This window comes from Meles meles, chromosome 4 (genome assembly GCF_922984935.1).
Source record: "Meles meles chromosome 4, mMelMel3.1 paternal haplotype, whole genome shotgun sequence".
Taxonomy (NCBI): Eukaryota; Metazoa; Chordata; class Mammalia; order Carnivora; family Mustelidae; genus Meles; species Meles meles.
In genome coordinates, this window is record NC_060069.1 from 101,877,350 (window position 1) to 101,905,234 (window position 27,885).

Sequence of the window (27,885 nt, forward strand, 5' to 3'; positions counted from 1 at the left end):
CACTGGAAGAGTACAGAAAAGGACTTTCTTATCCGCGGTGGGTGCCTCCAGGCAATCAGTAATGAGGTGGGACAGACGGAAACACCCTAATGCATTTCATCTCACCTGTCAAGGGCAAAGCTGAGAACTAACACCACCAAGGCTAACAAACAAGGCTCTGTTTATCTGAAGGGTTGTCACAAGCCCATAGACATTACTTATAGAGGAATACTTCATATGGTCAGTTGGTAGCAATATTTTTATTTACCTTAGTCTCTTTCACAAGCTTGACTGTTTGGTTTCTAAGCCAACAGCAAACCAAAGCAGTAAATTGAGGAGAAAGAAGAGTTTTAGCCAACAGACTGAGAACAAAGAAAGAGAAAACTATTTTTTAAATTGATCCAAGAGTTCAAAAATGCGTATGGAACCATTTAATTGGCGTTGGGGCGGGGGGGGGGGGGAAGAGGATAGTTTTATAATAAGAATACCATGCAAGTATTCCCACACCACCCTTGGTGGTCTGCAAAGTGATTTCATATGGATTTATGTCAACACCAGCACAGTGAGGTAAGGAGGTATACCTCAGAGGCATCTGGAGATTTGTCAGAGTTCCGTGCCGAGGATTGGTGCCCAGATTTGAACAGGACCATCTGACTCTGAGATCACTGTGTTGTCCACCACCTAGTCAACCTCCACACCAGACAAGGCCAGTCCACAGCTCAGGGCACTCAAGACAGAATAGCCAATTATCTCTAATGTTACATTTCAAGAAGATTTCTGTCAAAAATAAATAAAATTGAAAGCGTAGCTCTTCAGAACGACTTGCTCCTAAGTTGGCCAGTATTTTCCAGACCTATCATGGCAAAATGCCTTTACTAGATAGAATCCTGGAAATAGAAACCATCCCCAAAGAGCCAGGCTATGTAACCACCATCCTTAGTTTCTAAAGATTCTGAAGAACCCAAATGCTTCGAAGATCTTTCATCTCTCTGATTTCTTACATGGGTTTGATAAAATTAATGGGAAACACAAAGTTAAATCCACACATGGGTGACGACGCAGGAAAGGACCCCCTAAATATCGCCCTCCTTTTCTCCACAGAATGACCTTTGAAAACCTGTGGTGGGGAGTGTCTTGTAGTTTTCCAAGAGAGCCATTTTCTGGCATGGAGAGGTGGAAGATTAGCCTGTCCAGGCATCACCCAAAAGCAAGGTTTCTCAGAATAGGAGAGGCCAGGAAGGACTGAATCTTTCCAGTTGAGGGTGAACCAACCAGATTTTTTTTTTTTTTTTAATTTTCCTGTTTGTGTGCGTGTGTGTTTTGTTTTGTTTTGTTTTGTTTGGCTCCCCCCCCCCCCATCTTGTTTCCCTGTCTCTCATTCTCCCTCCCTGGCTGTGTCCCGCTCTGTTCCGCTTGCTGTCTCTTCCCCCACCGGCAGGTGAGAAGCCCCACCAATGCAGCATCTGTTGGCGCTCCTTCTCCTTAAAAGATTACCTTATCAAGCACATGGTGACACACACGGGAGTGAGGGCGTACCAGTGTAGCATCTGCAACAAGCGCTTCACCCAGAAGAGCTCTCTCAACGTGCACATGCGCCTCCACCGCGGGGAGAAGTCCTACGAGTGCTACATCTGCAAAAAGAAGTTCTCCCACAAGACCCTGCTGGAGCGGCACGTGGCCCTGCACAGTGCCAGCAACGGGACCCCTCCCGCGGGGACACCGCCCGGCGCCCGCGCTGGCCCCCCGGGGGTGGTGGCCTGCACGGAGGGGACCACTTACGTCTGCTCCGTCTGTCCCGCCAAGTTTGACCAAATCGAGCAGTTCAACGACCACATGAGGATGCACGTGTCTGACGGATAAGTAGTACCTTTCTCTCTTTCTTACGAACAAAACGACAGAAAAGAAACAAACAAAAAAAAGCTATGGCACTAGAATTTAAGAAATGTTTTGGTTTCGTTTTTACTTTCTGTTTTTGTTTTTGTTTCGTTTCATTTTGTACTACATGAAGAACTGTTTTTGCCTGCTGGTACATTACATTTCTGGAGGCTCGGGTGAATGAGAGTTTTCCCAGCCTCCCTCGGATGGTGGCCTTAAGGCCTGGTAGTGCTTCAAGAGGTCCACTGGTTGGATCTCTAGCTACTGGCCTCTAAATACAACCCTTCTTTACAAAAAAAAAAAAAAAACAAAAAACAAAAAACAAAACAAAAAACAAAAAAAAAAAACAAAAAAATCTTTAAAAAAAGTAAAAAAATTTTTTTTCACTTGTGAAGAGCACTACAAAAATATATAACAAAATCTAAAAGGCCTACTGTCTTTAAGTACACCGCTTGCAGTGTTTCAGTGGACATTTTCGCAATTCTGGCCGCTTGGACTTCACAGTAACCAGTTAAAACTGTGGAATATCCCTTCTGGTTGAAAACCCAGAGGAAAGGCCCTGCTGTTTTCCACCTACCACATTGTCTGATTTCATAAAAGGGCTGGGGAGGCGGGGTTGGGAAGGGCAGTGGGTCCGGTAGTGTGGGGAAGGCAAGTGGCAGGCTTCTCCCCCAGATTCTGCCCGCGTCCACGCACCCCGGCCCACCTCCTCCATGTCCCCCCTTTCGGCAGAAGCCAGGAAGACTTGGACAAGCATCAAGCAACAGTGGCTATCGTATTTATTCAGTGTCTTCGCTGAGCCACAGCCTCAGCACAATCAAGAGGGACTTTCATGAAAGGCAGGAATGCAGATAAAACAAAGATATCAGAGGTTTGCACCTACATTTCTAGGTACAAGAGAAGGATTATTTCCCACAATCTTTGCAAAAAACAAAAACAAAAAAAAAGTGTCAGGATATATTCTTGTGGAAGAGAAAAAGAAAGAGAAATGGAGGGTGGGGGGATAATAAAAAGTTCTTGAGGCTTTTTTAATTCAAATTTTATAGAGGGGCAAAAGTGACGTTTACCAGATAGAATGCTGATTTTTTTAATATATTTACAACAGTATTTGTGTAAAAAAAAAACAAAAAAAAGGTGAGATTGTTAAAAGTAATTTTCTTTTTCGTTTTGGTTTTGCATACACTGCCACCAATCCCTTCTCTTTTGTTTTATTTCACACACATATATATATTTTTTGGTAAGTCAAGACTGTTAAGGTTAGCGATACTGCTTCCAGATAGAAAGAATCAAAGGCAATTAAAGTTATATTTGAAAGAGAGGAAGGATATTTTCTTCATATTTTTTTTAATTTTTTCTTAATTTTTATTATTTTAAGTATTGCCTGGGTTGATGAGGGCCCCTGTGGCCAGCCCATCCCTGCTGTAATTTGAACTGCTGCTTTGTATTTTGATATGTAGTTCTTTGACTTTTAGCAAGCTTAAGTTGCTCCACTGACTTTTTTTTTTTTTTTTCAACTGATCCATCTAGAATTCTGTTCTTTTTCATGGGAGGACTTTATCTTTCAGAAACAGTTTTCTTGCTTCTCTAAAAGTTCATTGAGGTTTTAGGATTCTAGACTTTCTCTTGACTTTACTTCTTTTCTTGAATGAAACACTAGTAGTCTCCAGGTCGTGACAAATGGGTTTTCCTTTTGTGGGCAGCCAGGAGGAGGAGCTCATGCCTCCTCACAGCTGCAGAGAGCAGAAGCCTGGTATAGATCAGGATGCCTTGATGCCAAAATTAATTTCTTCCTTTCAAATACCACCTTCTGACTACTGCCACCATGGTTGAGAGGGCTAAGTAAGATGATCCTCCTTTAGAGGATATATTAACCCTTGCTTTCTGGAAAGGTTTTAAGGAAATTAACAAAAATTTTTCGGATACCAACATCCATCATTCAGAAGGCCACCAGTTCATTGCATCATCCTAGATGCCACTCTCTCTTCCTAGTTGAGATTTCTCTCCTCGGTCCTGATCAAAGTATTGTAACAGGGATTTTTCCATTCTAGACAGTGTCCAGAAGGGATTGCAACTCAAATATGAGAATTCTTAAACCTAACAAAAACTCCAACGGTGATTTTATTGCTGGGCATGGTTTAATACTCTTAAGGGGGAAAAGGAAACCTTTAAACAAAGCAGAAACACCAAACTGTAATTTTAAAAAACAAGCAAAGACAGAATTTTAATTTCAAAATTACTGTGCATTTTAATTTTTCTGTCAGCAACTTATTTGCAAAAACTGTGCAACAAATGAGGAGAAATCTTCCAAGGGAAGCAACTCGATAGTGACTAAATTGGTTTTACTCATATATTTTAGATATTGGTTAACTTGGATCTTTTCTACAAGTTCTTGGTGATATTTGGTAGGGTTAGTGCAACTAGAGTGTATGTGGGTTTTATCTGGTCCTCTGATCCTTAATTCAGTAAATATTTTGCCAGCAGTTTAATGTAGACTTGGATGGTTAACTGATTATTGGGTATCGCTCATTGTGATTTCTAAGAGGAGTCCTGTCAAGAACTATGTGTCCAAAATTAACCTGTTTTAAAAGTTAGTGGGAACCAGCTTCAAAATTAAGAAAAGTCCATTTTTCTCTTGCTAATTCTGCTTTTTAAAATAGCAGTGTTGTTAGGACTTTACTATTTCCACTTACTACCAACAGAGGGAGCATTAGTTAATTAACCATGTCCTGGGATTGTTTTGGTATCTCGAAAGACAAGTCATTCAACCCATGATATAAAAAAGAAAAAATTGACATTAATCTAGAGGGAAAATGGCATAAAATCCCTCAGCATATATTACAAATGAAGAAGGCCAAAAGCCACTTTAAAATATTTTCGAATTTTTGATGGTAGCTGATTTAAGATCGTGTCCTTATCCCAACCTTCACAAAGTAAGGCAGAATTTATGGTACCTCTAGAAAAGCTGATCTTGGGTGCCATTTTGGGCCGAATTTTGGTGTCTGCTTCTCAAATCAGAGGGAGACCCATTTGCCTTAATGTTGATTTGCCACGTGAAAAGTGAAGCAATTGGGTTAAAATCAAATCCACATTTTGTTATAGAACATGTAGAGGAAAAAAATTCCAGTTGGGTTTGAAACACTAATATTCATCCTTTCCCTTCAAATGAAGTATCTCTTTTTTAAAAATGTTGGAGAACTCCCAGAGAATTCTTGGTGAGGTGATGCAATCATTATAACCACATGGATTCTCCAGGTTTGCATAGCAGTAGACTTTTTCTTACCGTATGTCTATTCCTCTCAAACATTCATAGTCTAAAATAGTTGATAGACTTGTTCTCTGGAGAGAGGGAGCAGTTAGACTGCAGTGAAAGGTCTAATCTGGGGAGCTGTGAACTTGCTGTGGGGTCATTACTGTATTTCTGACCTCCTGAAAGGGTGACTTTCCCAACTGATATAAACCAGACTAGACCTATTTCAGAAGGATAGCGATGATTTTAGATTGCCAGTCCTTACTTTTAAATTCAATAATTACCAACATTTTAGGAAATGGGGAAACATATTTTGCTTCAAGAATAGAGGATGAACATGAATCCTTTTATTTTTTAGTTTCAAATCCAACAATCTTCTTACATTTAGAACTTCATGCTAGGATGCTATGAGTGCTAAAAAAAAATTTTTTTTCAGTAGTCAGGGGAAAAAATAGATAAAATGGAAGCAAATGTTCCAGATTTAAGACCTCTTAAGATGAATACAGGGAATAAGAACTGGTTTGGAAAAGAACTTTTTTTTTTTTTAGTCATTTATGATTTAAAAGTAGGTTAGCTGAACAAGGGAAAGGAAAAAACGTCGAAGGGTAATATTTATGTCAAGACATTTAGATACAGTTTATGAAAAATAAAATTTCCCAGCTCTGAAAACATTGGTAGCATCTTAGCATGGTAGGCAACTTTCCTCCTATTACTACAATAAATGCCAATATTTGTACCAAAAAAACCCCAAGTGGCAAAATATGGCCCCCAAAATGGAAAGAATTGGAATGGATGGATCTGATACAAATCTACACGTGGGAAAAGGTTAAGAAACAAGCCAGGAAAAAATATTTGAAATGGAAGTCTCGATATCAAAACGGCTTTTACTATATATTTTAATTGAGTTGCAAACTTTAGCTCCTAATAATAGTTTATAGACTTTTTCCTGCCCAAACTCCTAATTCTCTGAAACTGTTTGTGCCATGAGTAGGTGTGACAGATAATTTCCTTCTCGTGTTCCAGCTCTAGTGCATTCCTTCTTCATAGGCATCTTGGAGGTCACAGTAGCTTCCAGGCTTGGAAGAAAAGACTTGGATTTGCTTTGTTGAAAAGTCATGGATTTTATTTTGTATCATCCCAATATTCTTTAAGGACCAAGAAAACCCTTTGGAACCCATGAATAGTTAGAATTTGTACACTCTGATAGAAGAAAAAAGATTTCCTTTGGCTATGTGTGTTTCAAGTAAGTCCTAATGCTTTGACCTACATGAACCTCCATCATACAAGCATACCAACAGTGTGTGCCCAGCCCTTACATATCCCAAATCTGTTTTCCCTCAGCAGTTCCGTCAAATGAGGCGTGCTCCTTATAAAATCCCTCAGGTCCCCAACAGAACATAATAAAGGTTCATGTTACTTCCTAGATGTGCTTCCTCCATAATGCTCCCAACACCTGTTGCCTTTAGGAGAGGGAGCAGTGAGCTAGATCTGGCCAGGATTCATACTCAACATGCCCATTCAGGAACCTTCCTCTGTTGTTATGGAAGATGTTACTTAATTAGCTGAGGCTGGGAGAAGAGGCTATGTGATTCTGCGGAGAAGGTATCAGATAACCAAATCAGGTCTGCCTCTGCTATGCAAAAAGAAACAAAACGGAAGGTACAATGTAAGAGCAGACACAACCTGAGATGCCCTTGGGCTTTGGGAGAAGGGAGGGTGCCCTTTCTGCTGAGACCTGACTCTTAAAAGAAATCTCCTGAAAGAATTCTTTAATTTAGTAATGAGTTGAAGTCCAGGGTAATGGAAGCCGTGGGGAAGAGAACAAAAGGACTGCAAAGTGTATTCAGCACCCAATAATGCGAAACCAAAAAACATCCAATCGCAAGACTAGGAAGTTTGGCAAGAAGTATTTAGAGAAATCTCTGGGCTTTCCATGGGTAGTGGGGTCGACAGACTTTCTTTTGAGTGATTTCTGGCTCTGAGAAACCTCTTTACTCACTAGAAAAGAACTTTCTTTAAATGGCCAATTTTATCCCCCAGAAAAAGAAATTTAAAAAAATAAAATAAAATAAAAATAGGACACTAAAGACAGAACCATGTGACCTGGTAACAAACAAAAGGAAGGGTGCACTAGAATTTCAATAGACTCCCTAATTCCATAGAAAAGGCAAGGCAACCCAACGCCTCTCCATCTGCAGTGGCTTGAAGAAAGTGCTTGCGCTGACCCAGCCACCCCAGGGCTTTCTGAGGCTCCACGTAACTTCCCCATTGGGATGTCAGCAGCCCCTTTCTCTTCGTGTTGACATGAATTAAAGGACTGTTCTCTTAGGTGCCCAGGAAATAGATTGCATGGGGCCAACATTCAAAAGCTATCTCTACCCTGGTGCTCAGGCAGCATATGGTGACAGAAAAGGGACACAGAAGAGCACTTGCTCTCTAGTGAGAATATTCTCATATCCCCAAGGGCTCTGTGTATGGGGTTGCCATTTCTAAGACCGCTTGCACCTCCACGAGAGGAAAAGCTGTAGTGACGCAGTGTTCTTACAAACACAAAACGTGGAAGTGACTAACCCAAAGCATCATTTCTAGCACTAGGGACTAAGGTGATTAGCCTAACCAAAACTCCCCAAAGATTTTTCTAAGTCTCCGAATACATTTTTTTCCCCCTGGAACACTGAATCCACAATGGTCAGTAGTGTACGGTGACAGCTCCCAGAAAACGGTTTGGAACACCAGGATTTGTTTTCAGTTCTTTTTAGCATGAAGAAATAGGGGATAAGGGCTGCATAGCATGGGTTTTTTTTCAGAACTATGTATTTCACTGAAAAAGCGATAAAAATATGCCCCGGGTTGAAACAACGACTGCAACCCCTGGATTCCAGTGGTTCCTCAGACCCAGCCTTTGGCTCCATAAACTGAATCCCTTCAGACTAAAATCTCATCTGAAGTGACCTCAGTTGAGAGATTTTCACCAGAAGCTACTTAGAGTGAAGAACTATTGCCTTAAGTCAGAAAGTCCAGGGAAGAGAGCAGAGGACAGAGAGGTTGGAAGGATGTGAAAACACAGACATTTCTTGTTTTTAATGGTTGCATCGTCCTCAAAACGAGCCCTCTTCATGAGTGAAGATGGTGGAAACAGTGGCTTTGCAGAGATGCATTGCACTTCTCTGGAACGGACAGTTCTCAGGAAGTGGTTGCCCCTTTTTCATAGCCTACTTCAGTGACAGAGGTCTGGGCTGCGTGTAAAATAGGCATCATATTAGTTAAAGGGTAAATCCCGTAAGACATGATCACAGGTGCCTGGAATGTCGGTTTTCATCATTTCCTTCATAGGGAGAACAGTCTCTACAAAAAGCTTTCTTTCCCTATACACTATATATTTCTAAACTCACTTTTCCACAGTTTTACTGAGCATCTGCTTTATCTGGTGGTTCTTTGTTTAAATGCAAACTCACAACTTTCAAATCTTCAAGGAAGGAGCACAATCTGCAGATCATAGAGGAAATCTAGCCACATTTATGGGAGTCCTGACTTTTCAGATCCCTAATTAGGGTATAAAAAGTTCCTACTAGCCCTCTTTCAAATTCAGGGCTTCCTTTGGTTCAGATGCCTCCATGAGATTCTGATACACCTAAAATAGAAAAAGAAAAAAAAATTAACCCCATCTGAGACATCTGTTCCTACTATTGTTACAGCAGAAGGTTGTTATTGCCCAGCAAAATCATTGTCATTTATATGTAGATTCCAGTAATGAAGAGGACTTAACCCAGCTAATATGTCACAGCTGCTGTCCAAAATGTCCAGAAACGAGTACACATTCTGCATGTACACACACAGTGTGAGGCGCTCTCAGTACAGAGCTGTTTCACGTTTATATTCCTCAGTGACAAGATAGCTTCTGGAATTTCTTTCTAGCTAGTCCGAGGTCTCAACGTATCTCCTATCTGCTTCTGCTCTGTTGCCTTAGTTGGGTGCATCAGTGCCGTCTGCTGTGAGGAAGTTCTAGGGCATTCTGAAGGAGCTCAACCATCAGTAATTTCTGTGTACGTGCTTCATGAGAAACTTGAATATGCTGTGTGCAGGAGAGTGCACGTGACAAACTCTGCACTTCCACTGGATTGACTGGCGTGTGTGTGTATGTGTGTGTTTGCGTGTGGACTTGTAGTCCGGAAGTGTGTGCACCTCTCAAAGGAAGCACACACAGGCGTGCGTCCCTGCTTAGACGGAGTTGCCTCTTCCTACTGTTGTGCTCAAGACTTGTGGCTCCCTTCCCAGGAAGCAGTCACCTGCCCACTCTGTTGCTTTTCGTAGCGTTTCAGAGTTGGGAGAAACAAAGGCAGCTTGTTGGAGCCACAACAATCCTACAGTGACAGGCTGTTTTCCTCCAGAAGAAGGTAGAACAGAAGAAGTAGAGAGCAGACAGAGAGAGGAGCAGTCTGGGGGCACCTCTCTGGGTCTTCTGGGGAGAGGGAGCACCAAGGCCAGGGAGGCAACTTTGATCTGCGCCAGTCCGTGGCTGGAAGGCCCCCATTGCTCTCCTCTATGCAGCCCAGTGTGGGCCCACAAACACCTGCTCAGATGTCCATTTCACTCCCAAACTAAAGCTTCCTGACCCTGCCTGGATCTGCAGGACATCATCATAATTCCAAACTGTGTCTCCTGAAACCAACGTGGCCTTTGCCCAAGTCTTTCCAGGAGTGGGTTGTTTACCAGGTCTAGCAAGCCAATAGACTCTCGGGGGAATCATTTTTGGTAATCTCTAGGAGTTGATGGCTCTGGCCCATCTCACACGTTAAAGTAGAATGCCACTCTTGCACACTATTTGGAACAAATGGACCTGGCTCTCGCAGCTGACCTTAGAGAATGGCCTAGAAATAGTGGAATTCAGTTTGCTCACTCCCATGCCCTTCTTTTACTAGGTGGTTTATTATTTTTTGTGACATGTAGAAGATGATTTCTGCTAATTTACAGAGTTCAGAGGACATTTTCTTTCCTCTTCTATTTTGGTGACTTCCCCCCTGCCCCCTTAAGCAAGGCTACATATAGTTAGAATCTTTTCATTGTTATTATTTTTAAAAACTGTATATTGTCTTTCTATATCCAGAAGAAGTCTGTGACTGTAACCATAGGTATTTCTTTTTACTGGAAAAAAAAAATGAGTTTTTTGTTTGTTTGTTTTGGTTTTGGTTTTTTTTTTAATTAACAGTACTAGTAACTTTGTGGAAGAACATGAGTTACATTTAGGTATGCTTACTTAAGTACAGTACACTACATTGCAGTATTTCTGAAAGCTAGAACATACACATTATATATAACAACTCTATATTGAAATATATATTACATTATATTCATTTTAACTTTTGAATCTGCCTATGATCATGAGTTGATTGAAATATTATTTCTTTGCATTTATCACCCATCACCAACCCGCTGCAGTCAATCTGGTGCATTGAATAATAATCATTACTGCTCTAGTTTGCTTTTTATATTATCAGCTTCAGTATTGTCTTTACAGGATTTTAGAATTTTTTTAAGCTCAGACTTAGCAAATGTAGGAAAGTAAAAACGTTTGTTAAGAAAACTTTTTTGGTTTTTTTTTCTGGTGTGGCCAATACAAAGAGGTTCATATTCAAAGTGATCTTGTTTAGCCGACCCTCTCAATATCTGAAGAACAAAAGAAGTGCATATGAATGTATCTGTGACTTTCCCTTTTAGGACTGTCACTGTCTATATTTGCTTTGGAAAATACGACCTAGGGGCTGCTTAACCTGCATATGATCTGACCAACAGTTACAGACTGTCAAAGGGCTGCTTGTCCGAGAAGCTAAGGGAATGAAATGCCTAGCTGTCCCAACGGGATTTTCAAACATTGATTTTCATACTGCTTCTTTACAGACTACTTTCTGTTTTCAGTGTGCTCTGTGATTATTTTAACTAGTCTTCAATGCTCCCCTGGAGGCAGCTTGGCAATATAACATTCATTTTCCTAGGAGATTTTCTTTCTTAAATAAAACCGGAATTTGAGGAACTTTTTCATGACAGAGGCTGATAGAAATAGAACTGAGAAATAGCTCATTTTTTAGCCCGCAGAATCCATAAAATGGTGGCTCTCAGGTCTCTGGCCCTCCATATCTCCATTCGTCTGTGAAAGTGAGGATTTGGTGCCTTTCTTCTTTAGCCAGGCCATCATGGAAACTTCAGAAATTAGGCATCCTGTCTTCCTAGCAAGAAATATTTTCAAGTAGTATTTTCAGATAAAGAGCTTCTCCAGCTTTCCTTAGCTACTCAGCCTGGAAAACTCCCTAGTTGAATAAACTTTACATCCATCCTGGAGACCCAACGCCAGATTCATTCTCTCAGTTCTCCATTCAGGACAAAATGACAACAGTTGTTTATGATACTCAGTGTGAAATTCTTTCCCACACTGGACCAATATTAAGGCCTGTCTGTATGAATAACACCAATTCTTTCCTTTCTTCTCTCCTAATAGATTTTTATTTCCAAACCCCATCCCATTCTGCTGCACCCCCCCAACTCCGGCCCTCAAGTCTTTCCCCCCTTCCCTTATTCAAGCTTGCAGCAATGCCCTCCCACTCATGAAGCCTTGTGGACCTATTCTAGCCTCCTTCGAAGGGGCTAACATTGAGTCTAGTAGCAAAATTATGAATCCATTTCTCCCTAGTGTTCTACTAAATATATTTCTCCAGGACAGACACAATTGTGAACTGGGAGTCAGTGAAGTCAGTGAGGCTTTCGCTTTTCCAGTGATCACATAATACCCAAATTGTATCAGTTTCATTATTTTCCTCTTTCCTTTTCCTAACGTGTTCATTTATTTCTTGTGTCTCTTTAGGATTACTTTAAATTACTTTTTCTTCTCACCACCACCTAAGGAATTCTAATAATGTTGACCCCTGAGTGCTCACTGCTTCCCTTCCCCACCCCGTCCTGAATGTCCTTCTCCTAAGTTTTGTGCGGTTCAGGAGCATTGACGCGAGTCAGCTCACCAACCTGAGATTCGTAGGCAGAGTGAAGAAGCATGTCTTCCCCAGATTCTAAAACTTATCAGTATTCTTTTGAGAGTGGGAGGACCTGAGTCACAGTTTTAAATGTCAGCTGTACTGGTGAGGTCATTAATTCCTTTCACCTTCACATTTGGCCAAAGGTAAAGAAAAAAAAAATTACTGTTTTTTGGTTTTTGTTTTTTGTTTTTTTTACAGTGTTTGAATTCCTGATATGAGTAGACCATTTCTGAGAAGAAAAAAAAAATTCATCAATGTTGACTCTTTCAAATCCTGCTGATATTTAACCAAATGACGTATTTATCCCATACTAGATTTATGGAAATCTTAACAAAAGAGGTAAATTTTAAGATAATTTTGATAATTGCTGGAGCCTTAGTGAACTCTTAAAACAGGTAAAGCCACTTCCACCAAAATAGGAGGAAACAACTACGAAGAATTTTTTCATTTGTTATCTTTCTGAAAAACAAATAATTGTTGATTGATTTAGAACTTTTAAGAGTAATTTACTGAGGAATGAAAAGGTCCATAAAGGGTCTTTTTTTGCAAACATTTTTTTAAATGGAAAATATATATATATATATACTATTGCCAAAATGTTACCCAAAAGACTGATACCGTTCTGTATCTGTCCCTTTATAGGATGTTCATAATGTCATACCTTCTTTCCTCACTTCCAGCCCATGACTCTTGCCATACCCCAACACTGCCTCTTGGCTCTTACGAAAACAAAATCTGTGGCATTTTGAGTAGTACCTGGTTCTGAGTGCACAGACATGTGCTCTTTCATTTCTTGCTTTACCCACTGACAAACAGAATCAACATTTGGTACCAGAAATGTATTCTTAATGTGACTAGGAGGCTTGACCCATCTCCCACCTTAATTAAACCAGGTTTTAGAACATGAACTCACACCCAGAAAGCAATGAAATAAAGAGATAGTTCAAAACCTTCCCGAGTTATACATCTAGTAGGAAACTAATGTTTCTTAAAGCCAGTATTTACGTTGGCTAGGGTGGTGATCTTCACTTGGCACGTTTTCCCCGTCAATCCCATCTTCTTCTCTTCCTTTGTCTGCGCTCCCTCTATCTCGTTTGTAAAAGTACCCTTCATCTAAAGAACTCTTCTCCTCAGGCTTTGGCTTCTGAAGCAGTAGACAACTCTTTTTCAAATCCTGATGACTATTGTGTAAAGTGTAACATGGAGTAGGAGAGGATCCAGGTTTGACAGGTCCCATTTGGTCCAGTTAATCTCAAGGATTTCTCCGGGATGCCTTTCTTGATATTGTTCCTTCTGGTTCCCCAAGAAGAGCTCTAACCCTGAGACCAGGATTTCTCACCACAACCTCTGCATCTGTCTAGATTAATGTGTAAATCCTGCTAGTATCTAGAGACTCCAGGATGTGAATTTCTTATTGCTTATGAGCCTCCTGCTTTTCTCAGCTGACACCTGTCAGGAACACCAAGAGCCCTACCAGTAACTAATGCAGCAAAATGATGGTCAGAAATATTATAGTACATAATAGGGAGGATAGGAAGAGCTTTCGTTCTTCTTCTCCCCCATAAAAAGCTTGCTTCCCCACCCCACCGCACCATGACCACCATGCATTTCAGAAAGTCTGCATCTCATTTTTCAGATATGTAGTTTTAGGATTCGCAAATATAGCTTAGGAAATGTTCTGAGATTGAAGCTGGTGGCAAACCAGTATATTTTCTGCACTGGACTTTAGGAGAAGTGTGCACAGATACAATTCCTTCAAAGAAAGTGAAACTAATATAGTAAAGCAAAGGGATAATACTTTTACACATTAAAACAGTTGTTTGCTATCTGTAAACCTTGACTTAAGCATAATTATTATTTTTAGAAACCTGAAACTGGAGGAATGTGTATTTTAGTAAAATTTGTTGTCAGTTTGTTTGTTTCCCTTTATCTCTTTCTTCTCGGGATAGTGAAAGATTTTGATTCTTTTGATACTGTCCCTGGCCATAGGTATCAGTTAAGTAATGCCCGCCCTTACCATACACTCTTTTCCTTTTAGAATGAGAGCCTTCCTTCATGCCATTAAAGAGTCTTTTCTCCTTGAAAATCTTATCTTCTTTTATAGATAGCATGAGAGAGCTTTGAGGAGAGAGATTCTCTCTGCACTTTGAGGGTAGAATCGTTAAAATAAAAACTGTTTCTTGAGAGAAACCCCATTTACCCAAACTAACAATTCTGAGGCCAAAGAGTGGGAACTGATTGCAGATGAAGGTCATATATTTTACACTACAAATCTTTACTGCCTCCTCCAACTTTTGGAATAAGGCTGGGAATAAATTAATGAAAATCTGCTTTGGATGTTTTTTCCTAATATCTAATGCAGAATACCCAGAAAAGACAAAGAAAAGATGCTAACTTAAATGCAAAGTCAATCAATCTATAGATTTTTTATAAGTATTCAGATTTCTGTTCTACTCATTTCAAAAATACATGTCATGAGGTCTTAAACAGAGAAACATCCGCTTCTCCATTGCTTCTCATCTCCTCTACTGGAGCTGGAGGTCAGTCACAGAAGAGACTGGTGCCACATCACCAGTCCTCCATCCATCCGTGCCCCACCACCACCACAAAATAAGGAAAAACCAAATTAGAAACTTTTTTTGAAAAAAAGGAAACTGTAGTGCTTCATTTGAAAGCATACTGTTTTTAACTCAATTTACAGATAGCCTGACAACCTTTTTAGAACCTGTCTTTTGTGCTATAATTTGCCTTTTTAGCTCAATCTTTAAAATAGTTGCAATTTCAATTAAGTGAACAGAGGAAAAGCAAAGAGGGGAGACAGGGCAATGGGAGGGGCCAAATCTGATACAGTTCTGGATTCATAAAGTCCATTCTCAGGGTTACCAGGGAAAGCTAACACCACTTACCCTTTACTATTCTTGTCCATCCTTACTATTATGGTCTTAAGAATTGGTCAGGAAACCTCACTTCTTTACGATTTAAGACTTCCCTTATTACTATGAAATCCATTCAGAGAGATTGTACGCACCCTTGACTGCTCCTGTTCCTAATCTGCTCTCTAGGTCCCATGCAGAGAGATAGCGGAAAATAAAGTGAGGTTTCAAATTCAATACAAGATTTAAACCTAGTCTAATGTGCTTTGTGTATGGTCACTGCCAAGGGGTTCGTTGAAAAATAAGGCCAGTTTCTCTGTTCCTGCTCTCCTTGGGACAAACTTTGATTTGGAACCATCTGTATATAGATTCGTAAGAGAACATTCTCAAAAGCACTGTCAGCAGTTAAATTCCTTCCTTAGTCCCATTGATTTGAACCTCAGTTTCCCCGAGGGGGCCTATTGAGATAGAAATTAAGGGTGAACTTTCACGTATAGAATGAAAATTGATTTTTTTGCCCTATTGTTGAAAGGATTGTGGTTTTCAGAAAAAAATGAAAGCAGATTTCTTATTAATCCTCCTCGTGGCAAACAAAGGCAAAGAGTTGATAGGATAGAGAAAAACCTATGATAACTTTATGTTTTAAAGTAATTTGTGCTGACCCCACTATGCCAGATGCCCTTGTTCCTACAATCTATTCTCAACTACGGATGGATTCTCCTGAGACTTCCCGTACGCATATGTGGGTTTGAGCAGACACACAGATTTACATTTGGAGGATGGAGACGCAGACAGGCCAAAAGAGAGCAACTCTTAGGAGTATCAAATACAAAGCATGTCTGCAGAGTCACTTAGTTCTGCCATATCCCAAACCAATTCCAGACTAATCTTAAGCGAGAAGTAAGCTCCATAAGATACCCTACTATGAATGTTTTTTTCTTACAGAATAATACAAGAAGAGGTACAATGCAGATTCTTAATTTGGGTGTAATTATAATTCACTTTTATATTTAATAGTTGTGCTTTTTTGTGTGAGTGTGTCATTGAGCTATTTGTACCAATTTTCAATCTGTCATCCTGAGAGGGGCCTTGAGAATTTCTGCTTCTGTGTATGCAGATCTGTATTTATGTGTTGTCAGAAAACAAAGTGAGTAGGGGAGGGGCAAGAGGAGGGAGAAGGTGGTCAGTGTGAAGACGTGAGTGCTCCTAGCATCCCTATTTCTGTTAGGTCAAGTGGCTGCTGCCAGAGGCCCTCCAAGGAAGAGTTGATTGCACTAGTCTAAAATAAGAGCCCGGCACTGTTAAATTTAGAACCGTGTTTTGGGAAACGGGAGAGTTTTATCTTTTTCTGTACCCATTCTCTTTAGCATCAGAGCCATTTGACATGATGAAAACCATTCAGTAAAAACCACTACTGACCTTTGCATTAAATAGCTGTTTTCCTCTTCTAAATACTACCCCTGGTTTCAACTCATCTACTTCCCTTTATTTTCTGCTTATCGATTTAACATTTTCCAGAAGAATACATAGGCGCATGCTAGTTGTTTCTCTTTTTTGAGCTGAAACAAATAGGCAACGAGAGATGACTCACAGAAGAGTGAGGTAAAGACTGAATTCCCCACTTGTGTGGCACTGGTAACCTTTAGTAAGAACTGTTTAGAGTTAAGCTTGGGTCTGTAATAGGGCTTTTTGTTGTTGTTGTTGTTTCCTTTTTTTTGGTGTTTTGATTTTGTTTTTTTTTTCTTTTCTCTTTTCTTTCTTTTTTTTTTTTTTTTTTGCACTAAATATGACTGCACTGCATTGCACTACTGAAATGTATTTACTTGTACTGGGAGAGAGTGTGTGAGGCATGGGGAAGAAAGAGGCAGTTATGAAACAGGAAGCATCACAAAAACAGAGAATGATTTCCATCGTGCGTGGTCTGAGCAGGGTTGGTAAGAGTCTGTGGAATCTGCTAACTCTTGATCAGGCCCAGAAACTGCCATGCTGATAGGATCTGTTGGCTTATTATAAAGAAGCTAGGCTGGTACAGTTAGTTGAAGATGTTTAAGAAAAAGTTTGCCCAGTGTTGTCTCCAGCTAAGCTTCCGTAGGAGTTGCAATGATGAGGGAGCCAGCCGTGGTGAGGTCAAAGCCTTCACCTTGGCCTCCACCACAAAACCCCTTGTTGACGCACACTACAGTGTGGCAGAGGGAGGTGGCATGTCCTGCTTTCCAAAAAACAAACAAAAAAACAAAACAAAACCCACAGCCTTGTCTGTATTAGAGATATCCTTTCAGCCTGAGCATGCTTTTCCATCCTTGGGTGAGACCTAGATCAGGCTAACCAAAGAGGAAGGCCATGCACGTGGTAAAATCCTTGAAGATGGCGGTAAGGGAACAGTGCAATAAACATGGACAACCAGTGAGATGAAAGGTTTATTTTGAAACAAGCTAGGCCAACTATGAAACTAAAGGAAGGGTTGGAGAATTGATCAGAACCTACTTGCTAGCTGCTCCTTCATAGACTATCCTTTATTAAGCAGAAGACCTTAACAGTGCCTAAAAGTTTAGTTTTGAAGTTGCTGAATTTTTTCAATTTTTTATTGGATTTCTTTTTATTGCCTTTTTAATCCTGAGAAGTAATTAGCGCGTGACAGCTCTTCAGTGACTATTTATGAAAGAATCATGCACCACAGGAAAAGCAATCAATTGTACAGGGCACAGTAACCTAAGAGTGAAGATGCTGAAGAGCTCTTCCAGAGTCCAAGGTGACAGCTTGGAAGATCCCAACGTATAAATGGCTAATGTTGAATTTCTGTGAATACTATCACATGTGGGGACATCAATTTGGAAAACTGTCATTTGAGGTCTCTTTCCTAAGATTACACCGTTGATACATCTCTCTCTCTCTCTCCCCTCCTTAGCATCCATCCAAGTCTACTGTTAGAAGGTAAAAAATTTGTAAGGGAACTGTCAGCCTTGCGAGTCAGAAAAAAACACCACTTAGGGTTTTCAGAACTAACATAAGCAGTTCCTTAAGCATTATCTCAGTTTTAAATAGGAAACTCTAAATTCAGAGCTCTTAACAGGTACTTAGAGATGTGTATTGCATAAGCACTAAGACGGTATTGACTGCACCAAACCAAAGGTATAGAAAGAAATAATTGACCTTTTAAGATACATTCACATTAACTGTCCTAGGATACGTCTCTTGAAGCTTTGGGGAAACAACTTCTTTTGTGAAACTTGCATACCCATTCCGGTTTTGTCACCAAAGATTTTAATCACCAGAGCCTAATCTCCTCTCTCCCAGACAAAAATAATATGACAGGCTCAGGGGGTATGCTTTGGTGGTCAAGGGATGACACCTTGGTTTTCATTCTGTTCACAGTGGTATTTACAAGAGTCTTGTTATCAAGAGGAGCTACTGAACTGTCTTCATGACTTAGGGTTTGGCCAGAGCTTTTAAAAATTAGGGAAGAAAATAAACAGTAATACCTTGACACTGTAAACTGGTCTTTAATAGAGTCATGACCTGAAGACTGATGGAGAGAAAGAAACTTCCACGGAAGAGAGTGAGCTAAATCACATAGAACTAAACAAGGATCGTTGGTGAAATGGGGAACAGTGTAGATAACAGAGCAGATTGCTGTTCTTCATGGCCAGAGCCCACAGCAATGGCCTGGGGGAGAATCAGACAACTGGCAAATGAATTCCAGTATTGAAAAAGCCATGATCTGGGTTTCACTGTGGTTGCTGGAGTGGTTAAAACGCCCATGCCCATGGCGAGGACAGTGCTGAGGCTGACCTATTGTGATAGTGCCTTTCTTAATAATTTGTTCAGTGAGGCTTTTCTGGACCGTTACCCCCAGTCTTCTGAGGAGGTCTGAAGGGATAGTATTCACTTAGGATGAAGGGACAGGATATTGCTCCTGGGATGATGTGATTTGATGATATTTGCACTAAGATTCTGAACTCTACTTTAAACTGGAGCAACTGAATGAGAGAAAAACCAAGGATGGTTCAATCTTAAAAGAAACCAAAAGCAGTATTTTCTAACTGATGCCTCTTCTTTTTCTTCTCCTTATTCTTGTTCTTCTCCTCCTCCACCTTCTCCTTCTTTTTCCGGGAGGCAAACTTCATACTTGCTGATTACAAAGCTCAACTCTTGCCAGTTCTTTTCCTTCATATTTTGTTCCCCACGCTGAACCATCAGTGTGAATTAACCATCAGTTAGAATAGTTAATGTAAAGGACATCTGTCATTACAACTTCACACCCCTCCTCTGCATCATCAAGGGCATGAGGCAGTGATGGGGTGGGAGGGGGGAGGCTTCCTCGGGGACCACCTAGCCCTTAGAAAGGCTGAAAAGCAAAGATCTCCTCCAGAGAGCTGAGCAGACACCTATTTGCCCAGAGGACATTGGAGCCTATAGTCAATCCCAACGAATGCTTAGAAAGAGAAGGAAACCCACGTATTGAAGAAAAACAAGGAAGGTGGTGCCCACAGATTGCCTGTTTCCCCTCTCTCTTCTTTTCCACCTCACCCTCTTTTTTCCTCTACCAGAATTTTATTTCATCTCATGTATTTATGTTACCAGAAGAATTATTTGGTTCCTTGGTTTTTCTCTTGATCAGTGGGCTAGGAACTCTTCCAAAATCAAAAAACAGGTACCATCAGCAGGTCCCATGCAGCCTACCAGTTTCTCAAATGCTGTCCACCTGGTCTTGACCCCGTCAGCTAGGAGAACTCAGAAGCTTTGGCTGGCTCAACCACCTGTCACTTTATTTTCATTTTTTTTTTTCATTTCCATTTGAATTCTGAGTGATCCAGTGGGAAGGTGGAAGTCACAGAGAAGGTTTAGAGGCTGCAATTCTAGGGCATAGCTTGTCAAGAGTTTATCTTACCCAAAATATAGCTTTTTACGTCTGTTTTTCTGTTGAGTCTGTTGCCCTGATTATAATTTCTATTACATTTGTGGTTATTTTTATAAGAATAGAGTCCATTTGCTATGTCTCTTTGAGTACTTTTTTTCTATTTTCCCCACATGGATGCAGTACCAACCCGTTAATGAAATACCTTTTTATTATATTATTAATATGTAATTCTACTGTAGACCAAAAATATAAAAACAAATTTGCTCATTTTAAAGATATAAAGAGCTAGTGAGTAAAAGATTAAGAGTTGAAGGAAAAGACAGAAGAGCAGTGGTTAACTATGTTGAGTTAGAAATCTAAGAGTAGCCTTACCTATTTTTTAACCAGTGCTTGCCAATCATACCATAGTTGGGATTATATAGTCTTGGCTCCTTCATGCTTATGTTCTCTAATTTTTGTTTGTCTGTTTGTTTTTCTTTGATGTAATTGAGGTTGCACATCATGCTATTTTTGGCGATGCCTGATTTTATTATATTGTACTTTTATCAGTCATTTCCTTTAGAAGGATGGGGGAAAAGTTTTATTTCTTTTTTTAATTTAAAATTTGTTTAATGCACTGGAAATAAAATTGGACACATTTCACTATTCAAAAATTCAAAAGCAAAACAGAACAAAAACCACAAAGAAAAAACCAGCAACCAAACAAGCAACAGGGGAAAAAAAAAAAAAAAGCTATCAGGAAAACCACCTATTCCTACTGAATACACATACAAAATCTATCTCACACAAAAGAGAAATTTCATCAGATAAGAAAGATAAGTCCTAGAAGTTACAATGCTGAAAATGAAGAAGACGCTGGGCTCAGTGGGGATGGAGAACATGGGGGTTCCTTTGAGGTCTGAGATCTTCCCATGGCTCCAGTGAAAGCCAAAGGGTTTAAATGTGGGAGAGGCAACTATGGAGGAAATAAACCCAGCACTTCTGGAACTCTCTATCCCCCGTTAATCCTATGCTTGGGCTCCACTGGGATCTCCATTGGAGATGTGCTATGGTCGAAAAACTGGCTGGTATAGAGGTATGGGTACAGTCTGCAGCTGCGCGCAGTTCGGTCCTCTGTCCATGGAGTACCTCACGTGTTTCTCTTCTCCGTGAGGATTTCAGCGGGTAGGCCCACAACATGGGAGACCGTCCGTGACTCAGAACATCAGCCAGTGCTGAAGAACCTCTAAACTCCAAGCCCACCCCCCTTCTTCAGCATTTTCCAAAACCAGCAGATCCAGTTAACCCATACAAATGCACAGTGAGAGGAAAGACAGAGATAATTTGCCTAGCCAAGTGACTGTATCATTTGTTTAATGTTTGCTGGGTTTTTCTGGTTTTGTTTTGTTTTGGAGTCGGGGAGGGAGTGGATGTAACTACACAATCCTAATACAGTAATTGTTTTGCATCTTCCATGTTTTATGCAAAAACAGACATTTAAATCAATAACTAATTGTGCCCTAGACTGAAAGTTAATGTTTAGGAGTGGAAAAAAATTGTTGGAATTTTTTCTACATTTTTTTGTGAAGAATCTTTTTTGGAAAGGAAGGATACATATTTTTGTTGTGTAATATTTTCTATTTTTGAATGCATTTTATTGGTACAAGACTGTTTTTTTGGTGAAGACATTATTTAAAAAAAAAAAAGAAAAAAACTAATCGAAAAGTTTGCCCTTAAGGATATGCTGCAGTTTTGAGGTTAAAAAAAAAAATAACTGATTCAAGATGCGTGTTAAAAGTTGGGATTATATTGTTGTTTTTTGTAATTGTTACAAGAAGAAGTTTGTACCCACTGCTGTTTATTTTGTTTCAGATGAGTAAGTAAAGGGATTGTTCTTGTTTTATTCTTTTTTTAGAGAAAAAAAAGCTATTTATGAAATGTCAAAAACACTGGACTGTGAGTTTAAGTGTGGAAGCATTTTACCACCCTGTGTCTTCGACCAATTATGGGAAACCCCTTTTCTCTTCCCCCCGCCTTAGCCTTGCCAAATGAGAAAAAACTAGAACAGCTGTCAGATGATGCATGCCACTGAAGCCCTGCTTTAATTTTTACGGTTCAAAATGTCAGAAAACCAAAGTTCAATTTGTTTTTGAAATCCCACTGTCTGTAGCCCTTTCTTGTAGGACACAGCCAGTTGTCTCTGCCTCTCCGTCTTGGATCATTGCCTTCTTCAGGACTGGGGGCCAGCTGCGACACAAGGAGAAGTGGCAAGGTGGTGAGCCTGAGGGCTGAGGTCTCATGAAGGTGATGCGAGTGGGACTTTGGTCTCTCAGCGGGCAGCCAGGCTTTCCCAGTCTGTGGCCAGGCTGCTCGGAGGGCACACTGCTTCGGGAGGAGGAATGAGCCCACCCACGCCTCCACCCTCTGCTTCCAAGACCCTTCTGTTACCATCGCTCTCCAGAATGGCTTTGCCTTTCCCAGCAGCCCACATTCCATGGACGGGCTCGGGGGAGGAAGGATCCAGTTGAAAGAAATGGGGAAGGTAGGGCAAGGGACCATCTAGCACAAGGGATCTTGTCTGCCTCATCTTTGATTCTGTGGATTGTCCATCCATCTGCTCACTGTGAAGACGGAGAGGCAGAGTGCCCTAAGGCTGTTCAATAGCTTTCCATATTTTTTCAACATTGAAAAAATAATTTTTAAAAACTGTGATTTTTTTTTTTTAATCATTTGGCTGGAGGGAAGGGAAAAGGGAAACACCAAAAGCTGTAACATGATTAACTGGAGATATTTAACTGGGGGCACTTTCTACACCAAGACAAACTAATTCCGTTCTGGACCCTAAAGCAGCCAAATCTTGAGACTGTCAATGACAGAAAGATGAAGAGAGGCCTCCATTTCCTCCTTTCTCCTTTCTTCTCTCTGTCTCAAAATTCTCTCTTTTTCTCCTTTTCCAACTTCCCCTTGGACGACTGCCCCAATGGCCCTCAGACTCCCATTTCATGTGTGTGTGCGTACACACACACACACACACACACACACACACACACACTTGCAAAATACCATTTTTCGTAAGGATTGTGGGACCGAATAAAATCATGTGCCTTCATTTTTTTCCTTTTATAGTTAGACGAACCTCTTCCTTTTTATAGTGCTTAAAAAAAAATAGGGGAGGTTGAAGGGTTAGTGGAGGACTTGGGCATCATTTGCAAAGTAATTTTCGTTCAACACATTCCCCCTAAATATTAACACAGACATGTCAGCCCCTTCGTGATGCTCTTCGGACATTTAAAGCATTACCTAACCAGATACATGACAGCATGAACCCATTTGACTTTAGAGTGATTCCTGGCAATTCTCCTTCATACACTTCTCTCATTTTTACCACAAATGAGGTGAGCAATGGCAAGCAGCCTTGTTCTCCGGATTTGGTGCTTTTGAGTGTGGCATGGGGTGGGCCTGGGGTGGGAGAGTGGGTGTGTTTCGATAAAAGGTGCATTCCTATAGATCTCTGGTGCTGAAGGGCCTCGAGTTCCTTCCAGAGACTGCATTTGACACACTTTAAGTACACACAAAAGAATGGTATCACATGCAATATTTTAATGGAGCAATGGGAGAGGCTCTTTGAAACGGGGTTTTGCATCTTTTTGTAACATTTTGATTTCTCTGGTGCCTTATTCCTACTTGATGCTGGCACTCACATACCCACAGGGAATGGACACGGAAGTCAGCCTGGGGAGTGGGGACGCTGGAGCAATGCTCGAGCGTGCGGGCGGCGGGGGACTTCGGGAGGTTGGTGTCAGTTGGGGAGGGGACTGGATGGCATCTCTTAGCCGAAGCCAAGCAGGAACTGCACAAACCCATACAAAGTGAACAATTCCAACCTGCGAACACACCGCAAACCCATCCTTCCTCATCTGAGCTTTCCTTCCTTCTTCCTCTTTGATCTCCGCCTTCTCATAAAGGTGCTGCTGCTGCTGCTGCTAGGTGCCCGGAGTCCAGAATGCCCAGTAATCACTCAGGCACAAGCCTGGCACTGCCACGTCAGCCCCCGGCACGACGAAACCCAGGTTTCTCTTGCCTTGGGGCTGAGAACCGTCAGATTTTTCTCATCAAAAACGTTTTCCAAGGAATCAGTGGATTACAGTTATTCTGCATTGAAAATGCACTTTAAAAAATAAATAAAAGCTCCAGACTGTTTAAAATGTACAGAGGGAGCAGGGGAAAGATAAACATGTGCTAGCATATGAACCCAGTTCAGTTTATCTCCAGTTGAAACAATATACACTATATTATGTATAAATGTATACACATTTCCTATATATATCCATATATATATAGTGTATATATTATACATGTATAGGTGTGTATATGTGCATATACACACACGTGCACATAACAAAATCAGATGCTCATTATAAATCCAGAAGCTCATTACAGATGCTACACAAACAGCAGCAGAGGAAACAAGGTTGGACTCTTGCAACAGATCACAAAAAATAAAAACAGCCACTTGCAGTGATTTTGGTTACTTCTGTATGTTCACAAGGAATGGATTGTAACAAAGAAAAAAAAAGGAACAGTGTTAGCGAAAGAGGAAAAATGGGCGCAACCATCTTGATCCGATGGGAATGCAGTCATGTTCTATACCATTTCATCTGTTATTTCTTTTAGTCCTGTTGATTTGATTTCAGTTTTTGGCCATGAAAAAAAAATTCTTTAGACTCTAGTGACCCACGACAAACTGAATAAAACTACAGTGAAAGCCCTTTTCAATGGAAGATGTCAGAAATCTCAAAACCCTTGGCCTGGCTCAGAACTACCGTGTGCAAAGCAGTACTCTCTTAATGTTTGAAAAAAAAAAAAAAAAACTGAAAAAAAAAAAAAAACTTTTTGAAGCACCTTAATGTGGCCATCCATTCGAGGAGTGGGTGCCACTTTTTTCTTTGAGCACCTTATTGACGTGTTTTGCTATCTGCTGTCTTTCTGTTACCTGTTGGCTGAATGGCTAGCTGTTAACACACACACGTGCACAGACCAGACGTCTGAGCACGTGCATTCTCAATGAAGTTTACTGTGGTGACTGCTGAAAGGTGAACCCATTTCCTGATTTCCCCCGCCACAGTGTTGTGATAAGATTCAAAGAAGCCCCCTTCCCTGCACAGAAATGTTTCTTATCACATTGTATCTTAGTATGGAAAGGAATATGGTCCCTTTTTTGCAATTGCTACTGTACACACAAACACGCACGCATGCACACACGTGCACACATTCATTCGTCCAAGTGGTATTTTCGATGTCCGTGTGGGTGTCACCATTCACGCAGTATCTATTTCCCAGTGAACTTGGAATGGAGGGCAACTTTTCTAACCAGATTATCTTTTCAGACCGAAGACCTGGGAACTGGGGAAGAGTTTGGAAAGAGGGAAAGGCAAGGAAAGAGCAAGCTTTAAATTGAAAGAATAATTTCCCAACAGGAGCTTGGGCTCGATGACTGCAGAGACTGTCCCCTCCAATCTTTGCAGGTGGGCATGGAACACTGCTTGTATCAATCTGTGTACCCTATAAACCCATGTATACAGAAACACACACATCCATCCATCCATCAGTATATGCGTGGTTTGGGATGAGCAGGTCAATAGTTTTGAGAGGGAGTTTGTTCCTTTTTTTTTTTTTCTCATTATACTCTTAAAATTGTTGTCAGTTATCAAACAAACAAAAAATTGTTTTGAAAAACCTTGCATACGCCTTTTCTATCAAGTGCTTTAAAATATAGACTAAATACACACATCCTGCCAGTTTTTCTTACAGTGACAGTATCCTTACCTGCCATTTAATATTAGCCTCGTATTTTTCTCACGTATATTTACCTGTGACTTGTATTTGTTATTTAAACAGGAAAAAAAAAAACATTCAAAAAAAGAAAAATTAACTGTAGCGCTTCATTATACTATTATATTATTATTATTATTGTGACATTTTGGAATACTGTGAAGTTTTATCTCTTGCATATACTTTATACGGAAGTATTACGCCTTAAAAATACGAAAATAAATTTTACAAGGTTTCTGTTTTGTGTGGAAGAGTAATTGATGTTGCTAAGAATGATGTTTGTTTTTTGGGGTTTTTGTTGTTTTTTTTTTTAAATGTTACCAGCACTTTTTTTGTAAGTTTCACTTTCCGAGGTATTGTACAAGTTCACACTGTTTGTGAAGTTTGAATATGAAGGAATAATTAAAAAAAAAAATCTTCTCTGGGTTTCCTATTGCGTCTTCTTTACATTGTGGCAAGGCTCCTGTTCCAGATGGTCTTTCACATTCTCTCAGACCCTGTGATCAAGGTCTAGGTGGAGAGACCCAAATTAAGGATTATACTTTAAAGGCCAGAGAAATTCTCAACACATCAGCCCTCTTGATACAAGACGTAAGAATCCCAGAATTGCTGATATTGAAATCACTTTAGGATACATAAGGCAAATTTGGGCCTTTTTCTCCCCCTGTCCAAAACTCACATGTGATCCTATGGCTCATTTACTACCATCTAAATTGATTCACTTCTTTTTTTCTCCTTCCCATGTGCAAATCAGTATCTATTTGCCTCCTGTGGAAATAATCATGTGACACTACACCCTTCTACCCTTGTATCCAAAGAAAGCTACGGCTCAAAATATATCCCCATTTGATGACTTTGGGGACCCCCCCAAGAGGTTCCTATCTGCCTCATAGTCCTTTTCTTATATGCAGCCCTACCCATAAGAGCTCTCTAACCTCATGATCCTCGCAGAAATTACTGGCGCGATAGAGAAGACATACATCTTCTGTGTCCCTAGGGCAGTCAACCCAACCGAAGCAAATTCACCAAGTCTTCAGTAGGCACCTACATTCACTCAACATTGTGCAGTTTGTGAAGGGAATGAAGAAAACTACTTTAATGCGGTAAGCCTTGAAATCTAACAACTAGGAATAAAGATACCTATAAGATCAAAAGCTAGGTGGTTCTATTCAGACTGTCAGTGCCACAGAAGTTCATAAACTAACAGAAAGATAAATGGGTAGGGTATGTCAGAGAAGGGTCCAAGGAATAAGCAGTTGGGTTTGGGGACTCCTAAAGACTTGCAGGCCTTGGGTTGGAGGAGGCAAGTGTGGAGGGACATTCCCACCTGGGTGAGGAGCACAGATGCCTGGGCTGGGGCTTGGGAGATGGGGATAGTCTTAAGGAGAACTCTGGGCTGAAAGGTGACCTCCATGAATTTAAATGTTGACTTCTTGAAACTCAGTTACTGAGCCCCTAAGGTCTCCTGATATTCTAGGAAGTAGAAAATTTTAAAAAAGCAAACATTTCATGATGCAAGGTTTGCCTGTATCTGATTTTTGTGAACCTGAACAGCATCTTGATGAATCATTTATTTTAATGATTTAAAATAACAATTTCATTTGTTGGATGATGCTTTGCTGCACACAAGTTAGGGCAGACTGGCTGCTTTAGCCACATCCTTCTGCGGACAGCATCCCTATAGTGTGCAAAGTAAAGACAACTCCCCTTCCACTTTCCTACTGTTTCAACTGCCGCAAAATCTTTGACTATTCAAAGCGCAGATGAATCATCTGTGGGTCTTGAGATCAACTTAATAGTAAACACAAATCTGGAGACTGAAGGCAATGACAATACACTGTTTTTACAAAGTCATCACTATCTAGGATACATTTGACCACTTAAAAATTTATCGCACGTCAAACACAAAATTTTAAAATATGGATACCTCAGATACCTTTTGGGAAGAGTCTGAAATAAACAAATGCACAGCCTGCTTTTGGCCTCCTCCTTTGTTTTGATCAAAGGAAGAACACGGTGGGTGGGGGGTGGGGGGGAGGAAAACACAGGAGAATAGAAGAGGACCGCCATGTTTATTCCTGGTGGTAGCCCTTTCAAATGCACAGCTTCTGTAGACCCATCCAGTGGCTTGTAAACATACCTCTTCTGCTGCGTTTTCTCCATATGCAAGGGAATTACTAGAATTGTGATGCTAATATAGTAGTCATGTCATGTCATGCC

At 40.5% G+C, this 27,885-nt stretch overlaps 1 protein-coding gene across 12 annotated transcripts in view; it reads left to right on the forward strand.

Moving 5' to 3' along the window:
* ZBTB20 (zinc finger and BTB domain containing 20) overlaps positions 1-26,085 on the forward strand; it is an 813,196-nt gene extending 787,111 nt beyond the window's left edge. For all 12 annotated transcript variants that reach the window (XM_046003199.1, XM_046003196.1, XM_046003198.1 and 9 more), the window contains one exon: positions 1,418-26,085. In XM_046003199.1, coding sequence (XP_045859155.1) covers positions 1,418-1,839 — 422 coding nt within the window. In that variant the 3' untranslated portion in view covers positions 1,840-26,085. The remainder of the gene's footprint in view (positions 1-1,417) is intronic.
* Positions 26,086-27,885: the final 1,800 nt, after the last annotated feature.